General features: G+C 45.0%; 1 protein-coding gene across 3 annotated transcripts in view; it reads left to right on the top strand.

Annotated features, from left to right (window-relative positions):
• Window positions 1-6,626: 6,626 nt before the first annotated feature.
• The window catches only part of brsk2a (BR serine/threonine kinase 2a), a 196,639-nt gene continuing 180,371 nt past the window's right edge, over window positions 6,627-22,894 (top strand). For 2 of the 3 annotated variants that reach the window (XM_052060055.1, XM_052060056.1), the window contains exon 1: window positions 6,627-7,019. In XM_052060055.1, coding sequence (XP_051916015.1) covers window positions 6,926-7,019 — 94 coding nt within the window. In that variant the 5' untranslated portion in view covers window positions 6,627-6,925. The remainder of the gene's footprint in view (window positions 7,020-22,894) is intronic. The other variant, XM_052060057.1, reaches the window with a different exon arrangement.

The following is a 22,894-nucleotide window of genomic DNA, read 5'->3' on the forward strand; positions in this document are numbered from 1 at the left end:
ATTTTTGTCCATATATTTTTCTGCTTTCACTGTGATGACACATCCTAACTGGGTCACACGAGCCAGACCAAAAGCCTCACCCTTGTAATATAATTTGAGACTAAATCAGCTTTGTCGGTTTACTTGTGGTGTTACCTTGCCAGAATTGCAGATTGGGTAGCACAACATGCAATGGGTGATCGCTCAACCAATAAGGAGCACAGCTATAATGATTGAGCTATAGTCCGCCTCTTGTCAAGGTGTGCCTTGTTGTCTCGTCAGTTTGCTTGTATTTCTTTCACCTGTTTCTTTTTGTGTCTGTTCATTGTGTTTGATGCTGTCAATCCTCTAAAATCACATTTTGTTTCATGGTGTGCTCCATATGTTTCTCTGTTACCTTAAGCCTTTTTTCGAACTTTGCTAATTTAATATGTTGATTCTTCCCGGTGGCCTTGGCCTTCTGCCACAACACCACGCAACCCTATCTACCTGATTTTGTGACAGAATGAACAAAGTCAATGAACTAAGGCTTTTGTGGGGGGTTTGGCATCTCAAATCTATCTCAAGTCTTCAATCTCATAAGAGAATAAACAGGAAATAAATTTGTATTTTACACTCAAGCTGAGTTATAGCACTGTTTGGTTATTGAGGAAAATTACCATTCGAACCTGACCTGTAATGATGCACAATTCTTGTTAGACTGTTTTAAAACTAGTCTCATCTGAGAGTATTCTTTCAAACATCCAGAAGGAATTATAAATCACGTGTCCCGCTTTTTGAATCTACTTGAAAATATAAATAATGCATCTCATACACGCTCACGTTTCATTCCGAACACATACAGTACAAGCAGCACTTTTCATTGATTTCTTTGCAGAGGGGTGGGGATCGAGGGGTGTCAGCGGGAAGTGAAGAGCAACAGACGAGGTGATTAAAAACTCAGGCTACAGATGTTCTTGGAACACTTCAAAGTCGTACCGCTGCCAGCACCGTTGCCAGGTGTGATGTATAATTGAAAAGCTGCCCACCTGCCTGCACCTGGCACTGAAATCACATGCCTGGTCCACCTGGTATCAAGGAGTCACCTGCATGGCACTTTGGGTCACACCTCCCCAAACAGACTGGCTCATGGTGTGATGAAGGACAGCTGGGGAAATGACACACCCGCATATCATGAACCTCAAAGCCGCTCAATTGGGGCATGCACTTGTGAACTTTATTAATGAAAAGCTACAAAGAAGAAGGTGTTCTTGTCAATCACCGGGACTGCATTGCTCCACTCGCTGCAAAAGAGATAGATATGCACGGATATATTTCCCCGCTTGGTTACAAGATACCTCGTGTCTTAATAAAAGATTTCTGACATTCAAAATGCACAGTGGCGAACCATCCACTTGTAACATTTGGTTTCTGTCTCGTGTAAACGAGCCCCTGCTCACCTGCCCTCTGTTCTGTACAGTGGAGGTTCTGGATCAATTTCACTGAGGGAGCTGAGCTGGGGCCAGGGGTTTTGATGGGGGGGCACATTCAACCCAGGGCTAAAAAGACAGATTCGAATTGCCTTTTTATTTCTTCAAACTTTAAAATTGTAGTCATAACATTACAGTGATGAGGAAAAAAAAACTGTATAAGGAGGGCTAACATGTCTAAGTGTAACAATACGCCATGTCCATCTGTTGAGAATATTCAAGCCAGGGGATGAGATGGTACCAGCCTGCCGGGGACAAAAATTGCAAATACACTGAAGCTATATGTTTTACATGCACATAATTATCCAAATTTTTAAAGGCAATGTCTTATATATTTATCCTGTTGAATAAAAATAAAAATAAAATGGGATACTAAAAAAGTTACACACGCCGGGGACAAAAATTGCAAATACACTGAAGCTATATGTTTTACATGCACATAATTATCCAAATTTTTAAAGGCAATGTCTTATATATTTATCCTGTTGAATAAAAATAAAAATAAAATGGGATACTAAAAAAGTTACACACGCACGCACACACACACACAAGCACGCACACACGCACACATCGTGGTAATTTCCTTCTCTGCGGACTGCTTCTCATTTTCCCGCTCACTTTTAAGTGGTGCAGCACACTAAAGGGTCCGACTAGAATGTTAAATCACTCACTTTGGTTCCACCTTTCCCGTCGGCGACTCGGCGCGACTGCGTAATCTACGTTCTGGGGGGGGGGGGGGGGGGGGGCAGAATCAGTGCTACAGGGGCACTGGCCCCCGTTGCCCCTCCAGAACTGCCACTGGTTCTGTAGGGCTGATGTGCTCTTGTTACCATGACAACCAGGGGAATAGCAAGGGCACGTCAACTACATGAGCAACTACATGTATGTACTTGGTTTCAAACCGCCCAGAGACTGAAGAAAAAAATTGAGCAGACATTTTTACTCATGGAGACAGCACTTCATCGCAAAGTTGGCAAATTACTTTTCAATGAGTGAGACATGTTGCACACGCGTTGCACTTTGCGTGATGTTGCTTCTATCTAGTCTGACTTGAAAATTATAGCTCTTCGTCGAGCCAAGGTGCAAGGTCATGGGCGGAGAAACTTGTGTGGGTGGTTATTATGCATCATTGTTACATCACACTCTGGTCAAATTCGAAATAGCTCATTCCAAGACAACGTTTCACAAATAGGGAGCCAACGAATGACACTCTTGGTTGTTTCATTTCACATTTACTCGGTGGGCTGGCACTATAGATACCCAAGTAATTGTATACCAGCAAAAAAATAAGATGTTCCCATAATATCTCACTCTTAAATACTGTACTTTTCTAAAGTCATAGTGGGCCACTCATGTTTTAGGGTTATCACCCCATTGGAAGACAAAAAACCCTCCACCATGATACGGAGACAGCTCAAGGAGAGAACGGTACTGGATTCATATTGTCTTTATTTAATGGTTTGTTTGTTTTTATGACTTTGTGCACCTATCAATCCGATGTTTCTGTTTATCATGTTCGGGCTCGCAGGCAGCTGAAACCTATCCCCTTCAAATCTGCTGTCTCTGCACACTGAGTTCATATGTGTGCATAAGCATGATTTACGGTAAATCTTTTCGAGGATTTTGAGTGGCATTCCTGGTCAAATTTGATTTGATCGCCAATTTTTTGCTCCTTGTTCCCAGTGTGCCGTCATGCCTGCGTTCCTTGCCAATTCAAACTCAGATCTTGCACTGCCAGCGCAAACGCACACCTACAGTCCAAAGCTCACTTCCAACACTTATTTCTCATTGTAAAAAAACATCCCATCATCTCAACATTTCTTTTACCCTGTCCTTTCTGCATTTGGGTCCTCCCGTGACTGGTCTCCTGACAATCCCAGCTCTCATCAGCGTGGGGCCAACTACACTGATATGTCCCCAGTCAATCACAAGGCACATAAAGGAACATTCACACAATCACTGCTCCCTGCATGGAAGTCAGGCAAATGTACTGACACCATCAGTGACACAAATTTGGCTATTATTACTTTTCATTGATTGCTGTGAATAAATATGTGTTGTGAGTTGGGCTGTATGTCAATCTGTCTGACTGAATTTAACACCCGCGGGGCACTATTACCACACACACATGCACACACACGTGCACATGCACAGAGATTTAAAACAAATGATACCATGCAGAACTGTTTTTGTTACAGGCACAATTTACAAACAGGCTAGTTAGCTGAAGGTATTAGGTAATGCTGGTCTTTTTAAGCTCTTTTTCTGTAGATGGCTTACTTCGCACTGCATATGCTAACAAAGGAGCAAATTGTTGTCTGGGTTGAGTGTGCACAGTAAAGAGAGCATTTGCATCGACTAGGAAAATAGTATGTGAAAAGGTTTTGCACCTGGTATATGGCATCACAAACTAACATATCTCATTGAATGACTTGAAATCCAAACTTGAGAGTGACCGCCTCAATTTACCTGTAACTGTTTTATCTAATTGTATGTCATTTTAAATTATGTTCAAAACTAAGTTTTTGCTGCCATATGTCATTTTCAATATATTGAAACTGTAACGCTTGGCCAACTCTTGGCCAAGGCTCCCTTGTAAAAGAGGTTTTTAATCTCAATAGGACCTTCTTGGTTCAAGAATGAAGTTAAACAAATCAAATGTCATTTTTAATAAATACTGCGGGCTGTAAATTGCCCACGGGCCGTAGTTTGGACATTCCTGTTATTGCTCCCACTATCAACTACATTTGTGAAATGCAATGAGTTATATTTCTGGAGCGATGAAAGCAGGGTTTTTTTCTCTTTGGAATGGGCTTAGTTTTGAGGGCTATGACTGACTTTGTGCTCATGATGCAATTCTTCCTACTTGCTATTTCAGACACTCTTTTAACTTTGTCCTCTGTTTAAGAAGACTTGGAGGTCAAATAACACATTTGTGTATGAAAGAGCAAGCGTGTTTGTGTGTCTCTTGAATGCGTCCCCTGACATCTGTGCCCTCTCAGGGTGCGAGGAACAGACAGAGTCCAGAGCCACAGTCACAGGTCTCAGACCAGTGGGGTGTGAAATGAATTGGAAGTCCAACACACGCTCCCCCCTGCTGCGCTCACACAATCACTTGAGAGTTGGTGTTGACTGAGTGTGTGTGTGATTGTGTGTGCATGCGTTTGCAGAGGTGATCTAAAAAAGCAGAGCATAAGGAGTGGACAATGACAGAGACAAGAAACTCATCCCATACAAAATAAATATTTATAAACACTTCAAACAGCTGCACCTTTCATTAGTTGGATCAACCCCCCCCCCTACCCCCCAAGGGGTAGATTATCAAGCACAACCCAGGTTCAAAGGCCAAAATACTTTCAAATCTCCCAAACAATGTTCCACATGGTGTGTTGAGTATTACTAAGATGTTTTTTTACAACACAAAAGTATAGTACAAAACAATCCTCTATGTTTAACAGGAAGAAAGATACATGAACAGTATACCCACTCAAGTTGTATTTTTCGCTGTTCATATTATTCAATATTTGACCCAAACCAAAAAAGAATAATCATTGACCATACACGGAATGTATGAATAAAAATACTTGGCCACATCATCAGTGCAGCCGACGTAGTAAACATGTGACGACCCCGAGCTATGACAAAGACTACCAGTCGGTGAAAGGGAGAAAAAAAAAGGTAAATCACACACAATTTATGACAGCACATCCAGTTTCCAGGTTTTCCATTGTACTCACTTTGACCTGGATTTCAATGACTGAAACATCATCTATTACATTTTCATTCAGTTCACAGCCTGGTGACAGCCCAGGACACACCAGCCCCATAATGCTCACTGATTGCCCAACAACCACAATGCGTCCCCCTCACATATTGCAGTTGGCCGAACATTATTCATTCATTCATTCGTTTTTTGAACCACGTCATCCTCACCAGGGTCGCGGGGCCGAACATTAATAGAGAGCATATTTATTGGCAAAAAAACAGTGACGTTTGCCAACTTTTTTCCACATATTTTTTTCTGCTAGAGAAGTGATTTTCATATTTCTATGACATTGCCCAGTCTCAGGAAAAAAAACTTCATGCTCTATGATGCAACCAGCTTCAGACTTCAACAAGTCACACCTTTTTGGTGGCTGTACACTTATTTCCAGGTTCAGCAGAAGATGCGTCAGAAGTCCGGATGGGAGAATGCACATACTGAAAAGTAGATTCAGAAAAAAGAAATACCTAAGCAGGAACTGAAGAAAATGTGTATGTGCGGCTAGGATGCAATGGCTCTGTGCCGAGCTGGTGAAGGCTGGTGCCATTTGAGGAAAGCCTCTGCCACAAATGATGAATTTAACATTTGGGATTCATTAACCACTGGGATGGTTACAATTCACGAAAAAGTATGTCCTCATAAAAAGATTAAGACACCTACAAGAGAAAACGTTGTCAGGGAAGCTTACAGCAGAGAGAATATCAAGGTAAGATGGGGCATATGAGAAAAGGTCACACGCTGCAAGATAAAAAGGCACACTGAGTAAAATACACAGCAAACACTTCATTCAGTGACCCGCCACTGAAACAAACCAATGGCAGCTCACCTTTATGAACATTGAAGCCACATAATCACAAGCTCAAAAGATTTATTTATACAAAAATAGAGAATACCAAGTGACATAGGAGCCTCAGGCCGGACACCAACAATATACTACTGTCAGATCATGCCACCAGTTTTTGGGAAATCTGACAAAACATGATTTTTTCCAGATGGGGAAATTGCAAATGCCCAGATTGATTGAAAACTCTAAATTGTCCGAGGTGTGAATGAGAGTTTGAATGTTTGCATGACTACCCATACGTGTCTTAGTGCCGCACAATTGTCTGCGAACAGTTCAGTGTGGAACGTCTGTCTGCCCTTCTCTCGCCCAAGTCAGCTGGGGTAGGGTCCAGGTCACCTGCGGCCCGTAGATGCTGTAGAAAACGGATGTATGAAAAATATGCACATTTCATGTTCATATTTCAAGTATGCAAAGACCGCATATTAAACACGTGACCTGATCTGGACCCAAAAAGTTTGAGAACCCCTGGCTTCGGGCTGGTCCAGCGGCTGAAAGACAAAGCCTCCTCTGTGACTGGCTAAAACCACCGTCAATCATCTGTCACGCCTCCGCAGCACCTCCCACGGTCGCAACGAGGCAGCGCAGCTCACTCGCTCCGACAATGCTTTGAAGGCACTTGCAGCTCATCTTCGGTGATTGGAGAGCTGAGGGGAGAGAAAGGGACAACCTCGTCTCCTCAGACACCGAGCGAGGTTGTGGTCAAAGGAGGCGGAAAGAGGCCGAAGAAAGGGAGCCACAAGAAGAGGAGGCTGACGGCGGCGGAGTTTTAAAAGCAAGATCTCAAAGCGGCTCGGACCTCCGAGGAGGACGAGTGCTTTTCGTCGCCTGCTTTTCGTTCGAGAAAGTAACTGATCTGCATCCGCATTCGTCATGTCATCGTCCGGTAAAGACAACAGCGGAGCCCCGCATGCCAATTACGTTGGACCGTACCGTTTGGAGAAGACGCTGGGCAAAGGACAGACAGGTTAGCGCCTTGCTCCGTGCACCCGGTTTTAATTGCTCGCGTAATTTGACGAGAGCTCGCGCGGAGCGTGTGCACGTCATTTAAGTGTTTAGATCGAAGCCCCTCTCGCGGCTCCTTGTGCTTTGCTGTTCCCCACTGATCCGCTGACATATAGTCATTGTTCACGCCGTGGGACAAGGGGGGCGGGAGGGGGGTGCATGGGGGAGGACTGTCGTTGATTTAAGTGACGCTGTTGTACATCGTTTTGGACTGCGAGGTTGTGTACGCGTGTATGCGCGCATCCCGGTAGAACTGTGAGAATAAACTTTTGGGTTCCTTATTCCCGTGGGCGTGTGCGCGCGCGTGTTCCGGTTGGAGCACATCCCCGTTAATCCCAATTTGCCCGATGCATTGATCTATTCTTAGTCCCGAGGCAGGCAGGCAGGCTAAGCAAGGCAAGGCAAGGTAAGGCAAGGAAAGCAATCAGTCAAACGGTTCTCCTCTAGGTTGTGGCTGCATGGCGTGGGTTTCCTCGACGTGGTGCCTTGGATACCACCCTGACAGGTGCTGGGAAATAAGAGCTACATGAATCTGTCTTCATATCGCCCTGGGCATGTTTGTGGTCTCCCGGGAAAAAAAACGGGCACATATCTCACGATTGACTCCAATGACACTGCAGTTTGTTGTTTTGGTTGTAATTCATGATAGAGACATGACTTCACTTCATCATATTTGATTTGAGGGGATGTTTGGTCGTGCTGAGTGTGGATCCTGTGAGGTGAGCCATGCATGAAAAAGGAGAGGCAAGCTCTGATGCAGTGCTTGTGACCCTCTCAAAAGCCCATGTTTCTGATGAGAGATTTTCCTCCCATCTGTTGTTTAAAACCTCCCAGCAAATAGGCGTTACTTGTGCTACCTACCTGGCCCAGTCGGTCGTGCCGAGCAGCCGCGTATGCATGTAAATTGCATTTTCTCGGCCAGTGTTTTCTTCAATTGCACCCCTGCCCTGGTCTGGTTTGGGCATTTCCCGATTGTTTGCTTGTGGGGATTTCCTCTCAACGCTGATACGTGCCTTATGCTTCACCTTTTCACAAACTTTGCTGCATCAGAATTCAGTTCAATTAGCCACATTAATGTTCCGGTCAGGTAAATCCTCGATAGGCTTGCATTTCCAGTCACTGGATGTGAAGGCAGAATGGCCACGCAGTGTAAGCATTCCATTATCATGTGATGACACGAAACATAATCATGAACAGGCAACGGTGTCAAGCCGTACTATCGACCAGTGTACTGAAGCATACCGCGGCGACCGCGTGAACGTGACGTAGAGCCGTTCTGGCTGGCTTTGCAGAGGAATAACACGGCATATGACCCGAACGGCTTTATAGAACCAAACAAAGCTCAAGTGTTGCACAAAGGTACCATATGTTGTTGTTCGCTTGTGGACAATCGACAAATGATATATCTGCTACATCTGCACAGTCCTACAATAGAAATAAATGTTGCATGGTGTTTTCCCACAAAAGATTAATGATGAATATATCACCACAAGTACCCGGGCTCTCCGTCCTCACTGGTGCTGCTTGTGTATAATGGTCACTCGCAGAAAGACCCAGTTCAGTATGCTCTCTGGAGAGGCTTTGTTGGTGGTACGCTGCTGGTGCAAAGGTCTGCTGGGTCCAGACTGGTAATGATACGGCGTCGCCTGGATCATCCGTGCCTCACAATGCATTTATGAGCGGATTTTGTCCCGATTTCTGGCAAGGCTTGTTTGTAAGATCCATGTAAGGACAGATAAGCTCAAGTGTCAGAATTGCTTCCTGAGCTGTCTGTGTTGACATTTCACAGGTAAAATCCAGAGTCTGGCAGAGACAATTATTAAATAATTATTTTTCACGTGACAACTTTTTATCCTGCCATTTTAAAATAACATTGACTTGTGCTCAAGTAAAAGGCTGACACACGTGGTTTATGTATTCTGTTCGGAAAACAATTACATAAGCATTGCCCATGCAGCTAATCCACGCTAGACCTATTTAGATTAATGACATGCATAATATCCCATTTGACCGTTGATGAAAAATGTCAGCTTTCTCAGCCAGCTCTTTTCAGAAAGGGTCAGCCTGCAACTGTGCACGCCTCACGCACCAGGCCCAGTCATGAGTGACCGTGGGCACCTTCCAGCTCAAGCTGTGGTGGTTGGCCGGTGTTATTAGAGGAGAGGAGTATGTCCTCTGCTTCAGCTGAGCGATGGTGCTCTTCCCTGTTCATTAAGTGATTAGTCCTGACACACACACACACACACACACACACACACACACACACACACAACCACCAAAGTGGTTCTGGTTTGGCTTCCTGATTTAATCCCCTACACAGCCAAATTCCCCGGTCGCTCACACAATCACGTGGCCCAATGGCGAGGCCCGCTCGAGCTTAGCGACATAGCCCTTGCATGTTGACAAATGCAGACTCATTGCACACATTGCATTGTCTGTTCAGTAAACCGATACATAATCTTACTTTTTTTAAGCTCTTGTAACAACAGATGGAGATGACATTTGCTTGCTGTACACAAGCAGTTTTTGTCTGTCTTTGATGCCATCTTATCTGTATTTCCTTGGGTTGTGTTGCTTTCTGTGCAGTATCTGCACCCGACCGGGCCAGAACAGGGTCCTCCAGTAGGTTGTGTCTGCATGGGCGACTGCTCATTAATTATGCCACGGAGGCTTGGGAGACAATCTTACACCAATGACAGTTATTGTGCTCGAGTGTTGGGACCCAGTGAGACCCGTGTGTCTGCTCGGTGATTATTGCGGTCCTGCCTCATGTGAGAATGTGTCACAAGACATGCTTCTTCCGTGATAATTCCATTCCCATTTAAGAACACAGTAAACCGTTTTTGCTCTTTGTGCATCAGATGTCGATGGTATTTGTATGCATTTCTTGCAGTTAATGAAACTTTATGAAAGCTTACAATTCTGTATTTGTTTTAAATTATTACTTTGATTGTTTCTACATCAGAAGTTGAAACCCAAATGCCTTCTTTTTTTTCTTTCCTCGCTTTCTTTCTTTATCCTGTAGGAACTTGATTAGCGGAATAAATGCTGCCTATTGTTTGGCTAAACGGCCTCTTAATCCAGTGTAAATCCTTGTTCTTGCAAGATTTAGGTATTGACAAGCCGTGAGCTGGGGGTTGTGTAGGCTCCTGGATTCTTCAGTGGACATCGTCAGCTTCAAGGGGCTTCATATTGACATGCACCCAACAAAATGCCCCTTGTGATGTGTCGTCCCTCTGCATCTCAGTTTATATATCTGCTCAGGCGTTCTCGTTTGCTGTTCACTGCATTTATTGCGGAATCTAGCAGTTTCATTTATCTTTGTGTCAGCACTGCTCCTGTTGTAGTTCATGCAAGGACTTTACAGGGCATGCATATGCAAGAACGAGCAAAATGTTTTATCCATCTTTGCACACACACACCGCCATATTGGTAAGACTGCTACGGGATTGCGGTACATTCCATGATAATGAAAAAAACGTTAATTTGCTTTTCATTGATTGCTGGTGAGTTGGGGTGGTTAATTGAGGTCAATTTCAAAGATTTCCTCTCTGGTGGTGGCAACCCATGGTGTTTCACACTACATGATATTCCTCCCCAATGATGACAAGTGATGAGGGAATGTTCACTCACTGCTGACAGAACACAAAACTGTCACTTGTTGCTGATGCCATTATATTACATTCCATTAAAGCCATGCTGGGCTCGGATACGAGCAATAACCTCCACTCTAAGTGTTCACAAAATGACTCAGAATTTCTTGTGAGACTTTACTGTAGTCTGGCGAATGAGGTAAATAAATGAAAAAAAAACACTGTGTGTGTGTGTGTGTGTGTATTTGTTCAGCGATTTCGAAGGCTTGACCCAGTGGCGAGCCAGCGTGACTCGTAGTTAGGAGCATGTGTATGTTGGTGCTCTGAAACCCAGCAGGGCAAACAGGAAGCTGAGAGGAAGCTGAGCCTGTCTGGGCACAGCTGTTGTGATTCTCAGGCCAAAGCCAAAGTCCTGCTCCTTCAGCCCCGAAATGGATCCTAAATGGTGTGAAATTAGTGCATGTTCATATGTGCTTCATCTGATCCGTATGTTCCATCTTTGAATCGGATTACTTTGTGATGACAATTTCCATCATAGGGCACCCTCCTCGCCGATTCTCATTCTCCTTTGCACACCGCCCCCCTCCTCCGCCGGCCAGTCAAGATTCATACGGGGATTCAACCATGCGGTAAATCAGACAAGACCTTGGTAGAAGTGCATCGATTGGGCAGAATGTATGTAGCCGATGATTTTCAGGGATTAATGATGAGGAACGAAGTGGAGGAGTGTTGGGGAGTATAGTGAAGGATGAAGGCGAAGAGGACTGCTCGCAGCAGCAGTAGTCGAAGAAAATAAGGAGCCTTGAATACAACCACATAAGGACATCTTGATAGTTGTGAGTGCAGTGAAATTATTAAGTCAAGCAAAGTATTGATCGTTCCCTTCATCACACCCTGTCCTGGCTTTTTTTCATTTCTCTATTGCTGACCTGCAGAGGCGGAGAAGGCTTGATCTTTAAATGGGAGGTCAGTGAATTAGTGAAGCGTTTCTGAAAGTCTCTTGCGCTTTAACATTCTCGTATTGTACAATTGGGATGAAATTCCTCAGAATCAAACAAAATATGCTACATATGTGAAAACAAACGTACACATACAAATGCTGTCTTTCCTGCTTTTCCAAGTGGTCCAGTTTGGTCCAGCTTTGTGAGCAGGTATGTAAGCAGTGTGACATTGTACCAGGGCGATACAGTATAAAACATTCAACAAAGTCTATGGATGTAGCAGTATGTACTGTAAATACATGAGAATGATGGTGGGCATGATTTAGTTCCCCCCATGGTTCATTAAGGAGACTTGCAATTTAAGTTTATCCATAGCGAAATACATGCCCCATATACCGCTTTATATATATACAATACAATGTATATATATAATGCCCCATATATATATATACATATACAATGTATATGTATAATATGTATATGTATAATATATTATTTATATACATATACAATGCCCCATATACCGTATTTTCACGACTATAAGGCGCCATTAAAAGTCTTACATTTTCTCCAAAATGGACAGGACGCCTTATGGTGCGGAGCGTCCTTTATATGCGCTGAGTTCCAAAATCTGACTGACAGCCGAAGGCGGAAGTGACTGTGGCCAGGCATGCGGGAAAGAAGTCGGCCAATCAGGGAAGGGTGGGCGTGTATATATACATATATGGAGAGGGAGAGAGAGAGAGAGAGGGAGAGAGAGGACAGGCAAGCTAGTCCGCCAATGGTGAAGGGTGGGCGTGTAAGTGGACGCTAAAGGGACGCCTCAAGCCAGTACCAACACTTGTATAGAGTGTGGCAATGTGCATTGTTGCAAAACAACTCCGGTTTTGGTTTCTAAGAACCCCTGAAAATAAATTCGACAAAAAGACACGCCTACGAAGCTCAGTTCAAACTTAAAGCCACCGGTTATGCTTTTGGCATGCGTGCCCATCTCACAGCAGCGGTGAAAAAACAAGTCAAGCAAATGAACTCTGAGCTTGCTGTTATTCCCGGAGGCTTGACTAAAGAACTCCAACCGCTGGACATTGGCATCAACCTGGCGTTCAAAGTAAAGTTGCGAACGGCATGGGAACAATGGATGATCGGTGGCAAACACAACTTTACAAAGAGTGAGAGGCGAGTAACGCCACAATACGCAACAACGAGAGGGAACGCGGCGTTTTTGATGGATTACGGTACTTGCACAATTGTTCAATTCTTTCTACACACACACGCGCTGCCACCATGTTTCGCTCTGTTCTTTACTTTCAAATGTGGGAAAGCTACACACGAGAGAAATGTTGACTTTGCTGTTGGTACTCCTTCTTTCCGCTCGGCAATGCGTAGCAACTCACACTAGCATAAGATGCATTCAATGACAACTGAGATGTGAAGTCCTCTGCTTCTGATACAGAGGATGAGGACTTTGATGGATTTGTGGGTGATGATTGATCGAAAAACGTGAGAACATTGTACGATGGCTAAATAAAATACACCCGAACTCAGTTCTGCTTTCGTTGCCTTTTTAAAAACGTGTTTTTAGCTTATCTGTATGTCTTGGCATGCTACCGTATGCTTCAAGCTAACGTGTTAGAGTGCGCGCATGCATGCCGTATGTTTAAGCTGGCGTATGTTTTACCACTGTAAAACTGCGGCCATTAGTACGGTGCGTCCTGTGTATGTGTAAAATACAGAAATGTCACCCATTAATGAGACTGCGGCCATTAGTACGGTGCGTCGAATAGTCGTGAAAATACGGTATTCCTCTGGAGATTAAGGCATCGCAATGGCAGCGCTTCAAAAAGTGTTTTTATTTGAATACAATGTTATAGTAGCTTTCGAACGAGTGACATTGTCTTTTAAGACCAATCAGACCAGTTGGCATTGGTTCGCCAAGGTATGGTTCCGATTTGGGGGGGAAACGATCCTTTAGCAATTCAAGTACCTTGGTTAAAAAAATGCTACGGGATTTTTTTTTCTGTCTTTGGTACCCGTTTATTTTCTGTACACTGTCAAGAAGTAGTCTAGCCAACCACAGCAAGAATTATTCATGTTGTGCATGAGAGTGACACGCCACTAACACCGCAAGCCAAGTTCACAATAAACCTTACCTCCATCCATCCATCCATCCATCCATCCATCCATCATCTACCGCTTATCCGGGGCCGGGTCGCGGGGGGAACAGCTTTAGCAGGGAAGCCCAGACTTCCCTCTCCCTAGCTACTTCTTCCAGCTCTCCCCGGGGGATCCAGAGTCGTTCCCAGGCAAGCTGGGTGACATAGTCTCTCCAGCGTGTCCTGGGTCTTCCTGTGGGTCTCCTCCCGGTGGGACATGACCGGAACACCTCACCAGGGAGGCGCTCAGGAGGCATCCGAATCAGATGCCCAAGCCACCTCATCTGGCTCCTCTCGATGTGGAGGAGAAGCGGCTCGACTCTGAGCCCCTCCCGGATGACTGAGCTTCTCACCTTATGTCTAAGGGAGAGCCCGGACACCCTGCGGAGAAAACTCATTTCAGCCGCTTGTATCCGGGATCTCGTTCTTTCGGTCACGACCCATAGCTCGTGACCATAGGTGAGGGTTGGAACGTAGATCGACCGGTAAATTGAGAGCTTCGCCCTTTGGCTCAGCTCCTTCTTCAGCACGACAGACCGATACAACGTCCGCATCACAGCAGACGCTGCACCGATCCGCCTGTTGATCTCCCGCTCCCTCCTACCCCCATTTGTGAACAAGACCCCAAGACACTTGAACTCCTCCACTTGGGGTAAGATCTCCTCCCCGACCCGGAGGGGGCACTCCACCCTTTTCCGACTGAGGACCATGGTTTCAGATTTGGAGGTGCTGATTTTCATCCCAACCGCTTCACACTCGGCTGCAAAACGCTCCAGTGAGAGTTGGAGAGCCCCGTTTGAAGGAGCCAACAGCACCACATCATCTGCAAAAAGCAGCGATGCAATACTGAGGCCCCCAAAACGGACCCCCTCAACGCTTCGGCTGCGCCTAGAGATTCTGTCTATAAAGGTTATGAACAGAATCGGCGACAAAGGGCAGCCTTGGCGGATTCCTACCCCCACTGGAAACGCTTCCGACTTACTGCCGGCAATGCGAACCGAACTCTGACATCGGTGGTATGGTGACCGAACAGCCCGTATCAGGGGGTTCGGTACCCCATACCCTCGAAGCACCCCCCCACAGAACTCCCAGAGGGACACGGTCAAACGCCTTCTCCAAGTCCACAAAACACATGTAGACTGGTTGGGCGAATTCCCACATACCCTCAAGGACCCTGCTAAGGGTGTAGAGCTGGTCCACTGTTCCACGGCCGGGACGAAAACCACACTGCTCCTCCTCAATCTGAGGCTCGACTTCCTGACGGACCCTCCTCTCCAGCACCCCTGAATAGACCTTACCAGGGAGGCTGAGGAGTGTGATCCCTCTGTAGTTGGAACACACCCTCCGGTCCCCCTTTTTAAAAAGAGGGACTACCACCCCGGTCTGCCAATCCAGAGGCACTCTCCCTGTTGACCACGCGATGTTGCAGTTGCGTGTCAACCAGGACAGCCCCACAACATCCAGAGCCTTGAGGAACTCCGGGCGGATTTCATCCACCCCTGGGGCCTTGCCACCGAGGAGCTTTTTAACCACATCGGTGACTTCAACCACAGAGATAGGAGAGCCCACCTCAGAGTCCCCAGGCTCTGCTTCCTCCAAGGAAGGCGTGTTGGTGGAGTTGAGGAGGTCTTCGAAGTACTCTGCCCACTGGTTCTCAACGTCCCGAGTCGAAGTCAGCAGCGCCCCATCCCCACTGTACACAGTGTTAGTGGTGCACTGCTTCCCCCTCCTGAGACGTCGGATGGTGGACCAGAATTTCCTCGAAGCCGTCCGGAAGTCGGCTTCCATGGCCTCAACGAACTCTTCCCACGCTCGGGATTTTGCCTCGGCGACCACCGAAGCCGCGGTCCGCTTGGCCAGTCGATACTCGTCAGCTGCCTTTGGGGTCCCACAGGCCATAAAGGCTCGATAGGACTCCTTCTTCAGCTTGACGGCATCCCTTACTGCTGGTGTCCACCAGCGAGTACGGGGGTTGCCGCCACGAAAGGCACCAACCACCTTACGGCCACAACTCAGATTGGCCGCCTCAACAATAGAGGCACGGAACATGGTCCACTCGGGCTCAATGTGCCCTGCCTCCTCCGGAACGTGGGAAAAGCTCTGTCGGAGGTGGGAGTTGAAACTCCTTCTGACAGGGGATTCCGCCAGACGCTCCCAACAAACCCTCACTATACGTTTCGGTCTGCCAGGACGGACCGGCATCTTCCCCCACCATCGGAGCCTACTCACCACCAGGTGGTGATCAGTTGACAGCTCCGCCCCTCTCTTCACCCGAGTGTCCACCTTACCTTATCTAGTAATATATGGGCATCAATGTCTTTAAATGTTTTTATCTTGACGTTGTTCCAAGCATCATGTCACAGCGTATATCATCGATAGTCAGGATTTATATCTATGATAAATCACATATGGTTGCCATCGATATCAACAACACAATGTCCTGAAATCAATTTCAATCGCTAATTAAGGATGCTAAAAAAAGCGACTAAACAACAAAGTATGCAGAAAAGTGGTGACGATTGCACGACTGTCTGTGTCCTATGTGTTGTGTTGTGTTATTTTGACTTCAAAATGGCGCCGCATTAGTGGCTGCCTTTCCAGCAGCTCCTATATTTTGTTGTTCTACTTCTTCCTTTCATAACTTTGCTGCTATGAATTGGGAATTTCCCCATTGCGAGACTAATAAAGATTTTCTTTTCTTTTTTTTTTCTTAAATAATGTAGACGACGTATTGTATTCAGTTTTTCATATTTCATTGCTGCCAGTGTTTGGCGGTGGCTCTAGCATCAGCCACTAGGAGTGTTAATGGCAATCAACTCGCCGCAAAGCAAATGTCCCATAAAGGCTGGCGAAAACTGTCGAATTACAGTTTTCGGTTATATAATTACAATTATATATATTTTTAAATTCAAAGTGACTTGCGTTCGAGGCGGATGTCCTGAAGATGCGCGGCAATGATGGTTCCATTCCGTGCTGCCCGACCCCCACCACATACACTTTGAATAGGGTTGATAACGGCGCGCTGCGCCCAGCTAAGTTCATTGTGAAAAAGGCTTCAGAAACTGGATGAAACAGAACAGGTTGGTCAGGTCTGCCATTGAAGTATGAGTATCACAGACTGCGAGAGAGGAATGGAGCAATAGAGGGTACTTTGGGTTCAAATTAAGTCCTGTTATCCCTCAAAACGTCCCTGTACACGCAAAGCTAAAATTGAGAAGTACTGGTATTCCGTACTGCAGAATACTGGGCCACTTACAGCACTGAGCTACCTCCTTCCTAACAATAATTAAATGCAGCAAAAATGAGGAATTTCAACGATGAGAGTGTGTTGGTGTTTAGTGGTAAAACCACATATCCTAACGCTGTGACTCTCTAGCACTGGAAGGAAATGTATTGCACTGTCAGTGAGAGGTGAGAGGGACTTGGGAGCGGAGGGATGAGCTGAGACAAACCTTTTTTGAGGCAAGGCATGTGCTGTATTTTTTGTTAAAATATTATATTTCAGTATGGAATGATCTGAAAATGTTCTTGCTCGTTATAAAAGGTACACGGTGAAAAAGTCGGATAAAAGAATAAAAATGTATAAGGGAGCTCAAATTCAATATAAGGGTGCTGGAGCACTCCTCAAAAAGAACTACAAATACCTACGACCACAAGAATCCCCAACGAAAGGGTTCTGGGATGGTACAGGTTGGATATATTGGGAAACTTTAACAATGGAAACACCACAAGAAATGAAAGCAAAACATTGTTTTCCTCCCCACGAGTGATTGTGCAGTGCTCTTCTTTGCTGTTTATGCCTTTATGTCATTTAGAATTTCATGGTGATTGTCTTCTAGGGCAGTGGCAAGTGTGTACACCGCTTGTCCCCTCCCCCCCCAGGTACTCCAAATTGTTCCAATAGTAGATCTATTGTCACGTGTCGGCTGCCAACGCTTTTCGTCTGGTTGTCATGGTTTCTCTGCTTCTTGCTGGTTCCCAGTCTGCCCTCATGAAGAACGGAAGGGATTGCTCTCTCTTTTTCTTCTTCCACCTACTCACTTGTGATTTTCTTCTAACTCTCTCGCTCTCAAACTCTGCAAGCGGCTGCAATCTGAAATCAGCATCATATCTGAAGATTGCCTGCAAAGTATGCAGCCATGTTTTCAGCTTCGTTGCTGGAATACGTGATGTATGGTTCACTTATGCTTGTGCGGGCTACTTGCTTTCGCGTGCACTCAGACATACGGCCATGGATCAGACAGGCTTGTCCTGCTCTTTGCACTGCACTCTGTTCTATGTTCCCATTTTAAATCTGCGAGATTAGCACATGTGGGGAGCCTCGGCTTTAGTGGCTGTCGGCTCAGCTTGCCTTGGCAGGATGTCCTGTGATTGGGGGGAGCGCCATCATCATCCCCTCAGCGCTGGCTCTCCTACTCTACTTCATCCATTAACAAATAGATATAGGTCTGCCATTGACCTTGACTTTGCTCCAGTTTTCTCACTGCACCACACTTACACATCCCACAGTAGTGCTCAAGAATCCATCTTCGGCGCTCTGTATAGGTCATTAATCAAAGCAGTATGGTAATTGGAAGATTATTCTCATTTTGATCAATACTCATTGCATTACTATTATCCATAACACTGAAAGATCAGTATGACATTTGCAATGAGTCCATTTGCCGCATGAGCTCAAAGAATATGGATTTTTGTACTTTTTATATTTTATTTAGATTATTGTCCATACTTAAAAGAGATGGTAATTTGATTTAATTTCTTTGATTTCCTCTCCAGAAAACTCACGACCACTTCATCCATCCAATTTTCTATACTGCATAACCTCACGTGGGGTCACGGGTGGGCTTGTGCCGATAGTCTTGCTGACATTAACGTCATGCATCTCATAATATTCTGCGCCAAATTCAAACAACGCCATTTTGGCAACATCGAAATCGTTGAACACAAATACCAAATCTGTAGTTTCCCATTCGAGTCAGAATGGTCAAAGCAAATCTTCCTGAGAGGGGGATTTGTGGATGACATAAGAATAATTCATTCATTCATTTTCCGAACCGCTTTTATCCTCACTAGGGTCGCGGGGGTGCTGGAACCTATCCCAGCTGTCTTCGGGCAGTAGGCGGGGGACACCCTGAACCGGTTGCCAGCCAATCGCAGGGCACACAGAGACGAACAACCACTCGCGCTCACACTCACACCTAGGGACAATTTTGAGTGTTCAAACAGCCTGCCATGCATATTTTTTGGAATGTGGGAGGAAACCGGAGCACACGGAGAAAACCCACGCAGGCCCGAGGAGAACATGCAAACTCCACACAGGGAGGCCGGAGCCGGAATCGAACCCACGGCCTCTGCACTGTGAGGTCAACGCGCTAACCACTGGACCACCGGGCCGCCCTGACATAAGAATAAGAAAACCTTTATTCGTCTCACAATGGAAACATTCCCAATTTACAGCAGCAAAGTTATGAAAGCAAGAAAGTAGAAAAACAAATGTCACATCTCCCTATATCTGAGGTCTCTAGTGGAGTGGACTGTGCACATGCGTGAAAGCCATGCACGCGCTCAAATCGAGGGACGCCCAGAAGTGGGTGTGTTGCTGTTGGCTGGCTAAAAGCCAGCTAAACGCTGTACTAGCAACAAGCAAAAGGGAGTTTGCAAATTTAAGCCGGACCTAAGAGATGAGAAGTAGCACAACACAATGCAGATAGATTTAAAATGGGACCAAAGAGAACACATTTTCCATTGGCCTGGGTATGGCAGAGGATTCTCGAGGTTAAAGTCAGTTCCTGTATTTTAAACTAAAATGGAAGATTCCATAGGTTGATGCGCTATGTCAACTCCCCGGTGCACACTACATGCCAACATGTCTGAATGAGATAAGTGAATATGACTTTGTGAATATATGCGGACAATGAAACAATCCATACGCTTAAGTGTACTCCGTGTGCCATTTTCATCAAATTGGAGTTTTCATTTGTCAGACTGTGGCTTGTGTCTTAGAAAAAGTACAATGCATAACCCATTTGAGTTGATTCGATCATTCAGTCGCTAATGTCAATAAGAGTAGCGAATGCAAATTTGGGGCGTGAGTTCGAGCATGTCCAACTTGTCCAGCTTGCACATCTATCTCAATATGTCCTTTTTTTTTAATCAAAGTGAGAATTGAATTCACTTGGACGGAACGTTGACTGATAAACATTTTTTTCACTGCCGTCCATTGTAAATGCTTCTTCTCTCCATATCGCTACAAAACTGCCATCACCTGACATCCGGAAGATTATGCAAGCTCACTTGGGCAAGAGGCAGGGTACACCCTGGACTGTTAACCAGCCAAGCGTAGGGCAGATGGCAACAAACAGCCATCACACTGAACTTGACACCTGCGGACAATTTAAAGTCTTCAATTAACCTACCGTGAGTCTTGACTTAATCCGAGGTTTGTCTTTGTATGTGAGGTGAAACCAAATGGTCTTGGTGAGAACACATTGAATGAGCATCAAAAACCATCAATCGGCCCTGACTGCCCGTGATTGTCTTTGTGACACCCTTGGGTGGACTAACCACAACTGATTATTATTATATATATTTTTTTTTACCCATGCCATAGGAGTATTTTATTTACACTGTCTTTTGTTAACGTGCCTTTATGGACAGTCTGCTTGGATGTATTTATGTTAATGAACCGGCCATAACTGTTTCTTCTGTTCATTTTTTTCTGTGTAGACTTTCCATCAGATTGTGGGTCAGTGGTTTTATCCTTTGGCCTGGTCAAAGCTTCAGATATGCATCGTTTGAGTTGTGTAATTTCTACTTTATAATATTATGCTTTGTTCCAAATCTTCCACTCATACATTAGAGCTATGGGAACCCAACTCAGTTTTGCTCTATTGCTGTGGATCGGGGGTCTCGCTCTATTGCCAGACAGGTTCCGTTTCCCAATGTCAATGCCAAAGTAAATTCACTGTCCCGTTACAGTCCTTACGTCTTCTCCAATGAGCAAAGGGTATTTCTACTAAGTGTAAGTAATGCAGGGCAGCATCATAATACATATCCGATTGACAAGATTAAAAACCTCTACAGTACGTACGTCATACAATATAACCCTCCAGCCATTATAAACCTTATTTTAATGTGTATGGTGTTGGGTTAGCTCTGCTACTACACACTTTTTGCATTCAAGACGGTAACATAGCTATAGTTGCCTTTCTATTTCGTCATCCTTGCGGCTCAATCTTCAGGCACGACAAATGGATTCACTTTTATTTCAACTGTTATGGGAATGTAACATTTGGATTAAGCGTGGGTCGATCGGTCATGCCTGCAGAATGGCGCGATATACCAGGATGAATGCATTATCTTTACTGGGATATAAAATGTTGTTTTTCACATTGCATAAAGTGCAATATTAATAACATCTGTATGACAAATAAAAAGGTTGTAGAATACATTTCTGACCACGGAGGTCAGATGCTGTAATGAACTGACCCCAAAGTAATTAACTCATAAGTTAAATGCAGCTTTTACCTTTGACAGTGCCCTATCATTGCATCACTGTCGTTGCTAACTTATCTGTATTTCTGACCTACTTTATATGGTTTAAATTCACTGTTACCAATAGAACTGAGTGAGCGGCAATGCAATGTAAAAGAGGAGCATTGCTGCATTTTCATCCCAGATGGTTGCTTTTTTTATTCCAGGCATAAAGCTGATTATTCCTGATGATGTCGAATGTTAGTGACGTACTTGAGTGCGTATGTTTGTGTCTGTGCACTGCATCCTCCTCCTTCACATCAGTCTGATGATCCATAACAGTGCCAAAGAGGCATAAATCACAGGAGCTTTAGCACATGAGATAGGCAGAGTGGACTCAGTGTAGCCTCAAAAGAAGAGGAGGTTTCTGAGTGTGACCAAAAAAAAAAAGCGCCGTACAGCACCTCTCGGGGTCAGCACCTCTTTTATCATTCAAATCCAGGACACAGCATGGGTCTCTCTCTCTTTCTCTCTTTCTCTCTGTGTCTCTGTCTCACACACTTACTAGACTTTGTACAATGAGAACCCCCAGCATTCACACAAATCGAGATGCACTCTGCAGCTGCATTGTGGGAGAGAGGAATCCCAGCTATCTATTTGCCTTCAGCAGGGATGTGACGTCGTAATGGAGAAACTGCAGCCACAGCAGGGGAAGGGCTATACAAATGCGGGGGCCTGTGGGCAAAGGACACTCACCTCTTAATTAATTAATCAGGGGTAGGCCACACTGTTCACCCTGATTCTCAGTTATTTATTGGTGACAATTTCATGCGTTTGACTTTGTGGGGTACAGTTTAGGGAAGGCACTTTCATATTGCAGCATCCCCCCCAGTGTGCAGAGCAAGGCGCATAAATGCACAGCAAGATGCGTGTGGTGTGGTAGAAAATCCCTGACCAGAAAAATCTTTGTGATGAGCTAAAACAGAAATTGCCACGTGATCTAATAAATGTTCTTCTGGGTGAACTGAAAAAAAGTCTATGACACACTTCTGAAAATTACACTGTAAAAGCCCTTCGCAGAGGAGTGCAAGCTCTACGTATTGTTCAGTTTGTGCTTTTTAGTTTTGTCTACACGATACTTAAGGAGGTTGTCCCTCAGCTAATGCAACCTTGTACTCACTTTCATCACAAACACATTTACCCGTCCCTGTCAGCAAGTATGTATTGACTGTGTTGATAGAGAAGATAGGGACTCGAACGTGCATGTATATTTGGCTTTGTGAAGAGTCTGTTGCCATAGCAACCTGGTCATATGCGACTGCAACCATCCATGAGCAATTCATTTTTTGTTTTTTTTTGGGCCTGCTTTGCTGCTGTCGTCGGCGCTACTTTAGTGTATTACAGTTTGTGTAATAGGAGCATGAATAAATGTAATCCAGGTAGATTTGATGTAGATTTAGCAGTGTCCATCCATTCTCTGCACTGCTTATCTCTATCCTGAACCTATTCCAGGTGAATTTGGGTGAGGGGTGGGACATGCCCTGAACTGATTTCCAACCAATCACAGGGCACAAATAGACAACCCAACTATTCTCACTCACATTCACATCTCTGGACAATTACATTCGTCAATTAACAAACCATGCATGTTAGTTGGAGGTAAGCGGAGTACTCGGT

This window comes from Hippocampus zosterae, chromosome 3 (genome assembly GCF_025434085.1).
Source record: "Hippocampus zosterae strain Florida chromosome 3, ASM2543408v3, whole genome shotgun sequence".
Classification (NCBI taxonomy): Eukaryota; Metazoa; Chordata; class Actinopteri; order Syngnathiformes; family Syngnathidae; genus Hippocampus; species Hippocampus zosterae.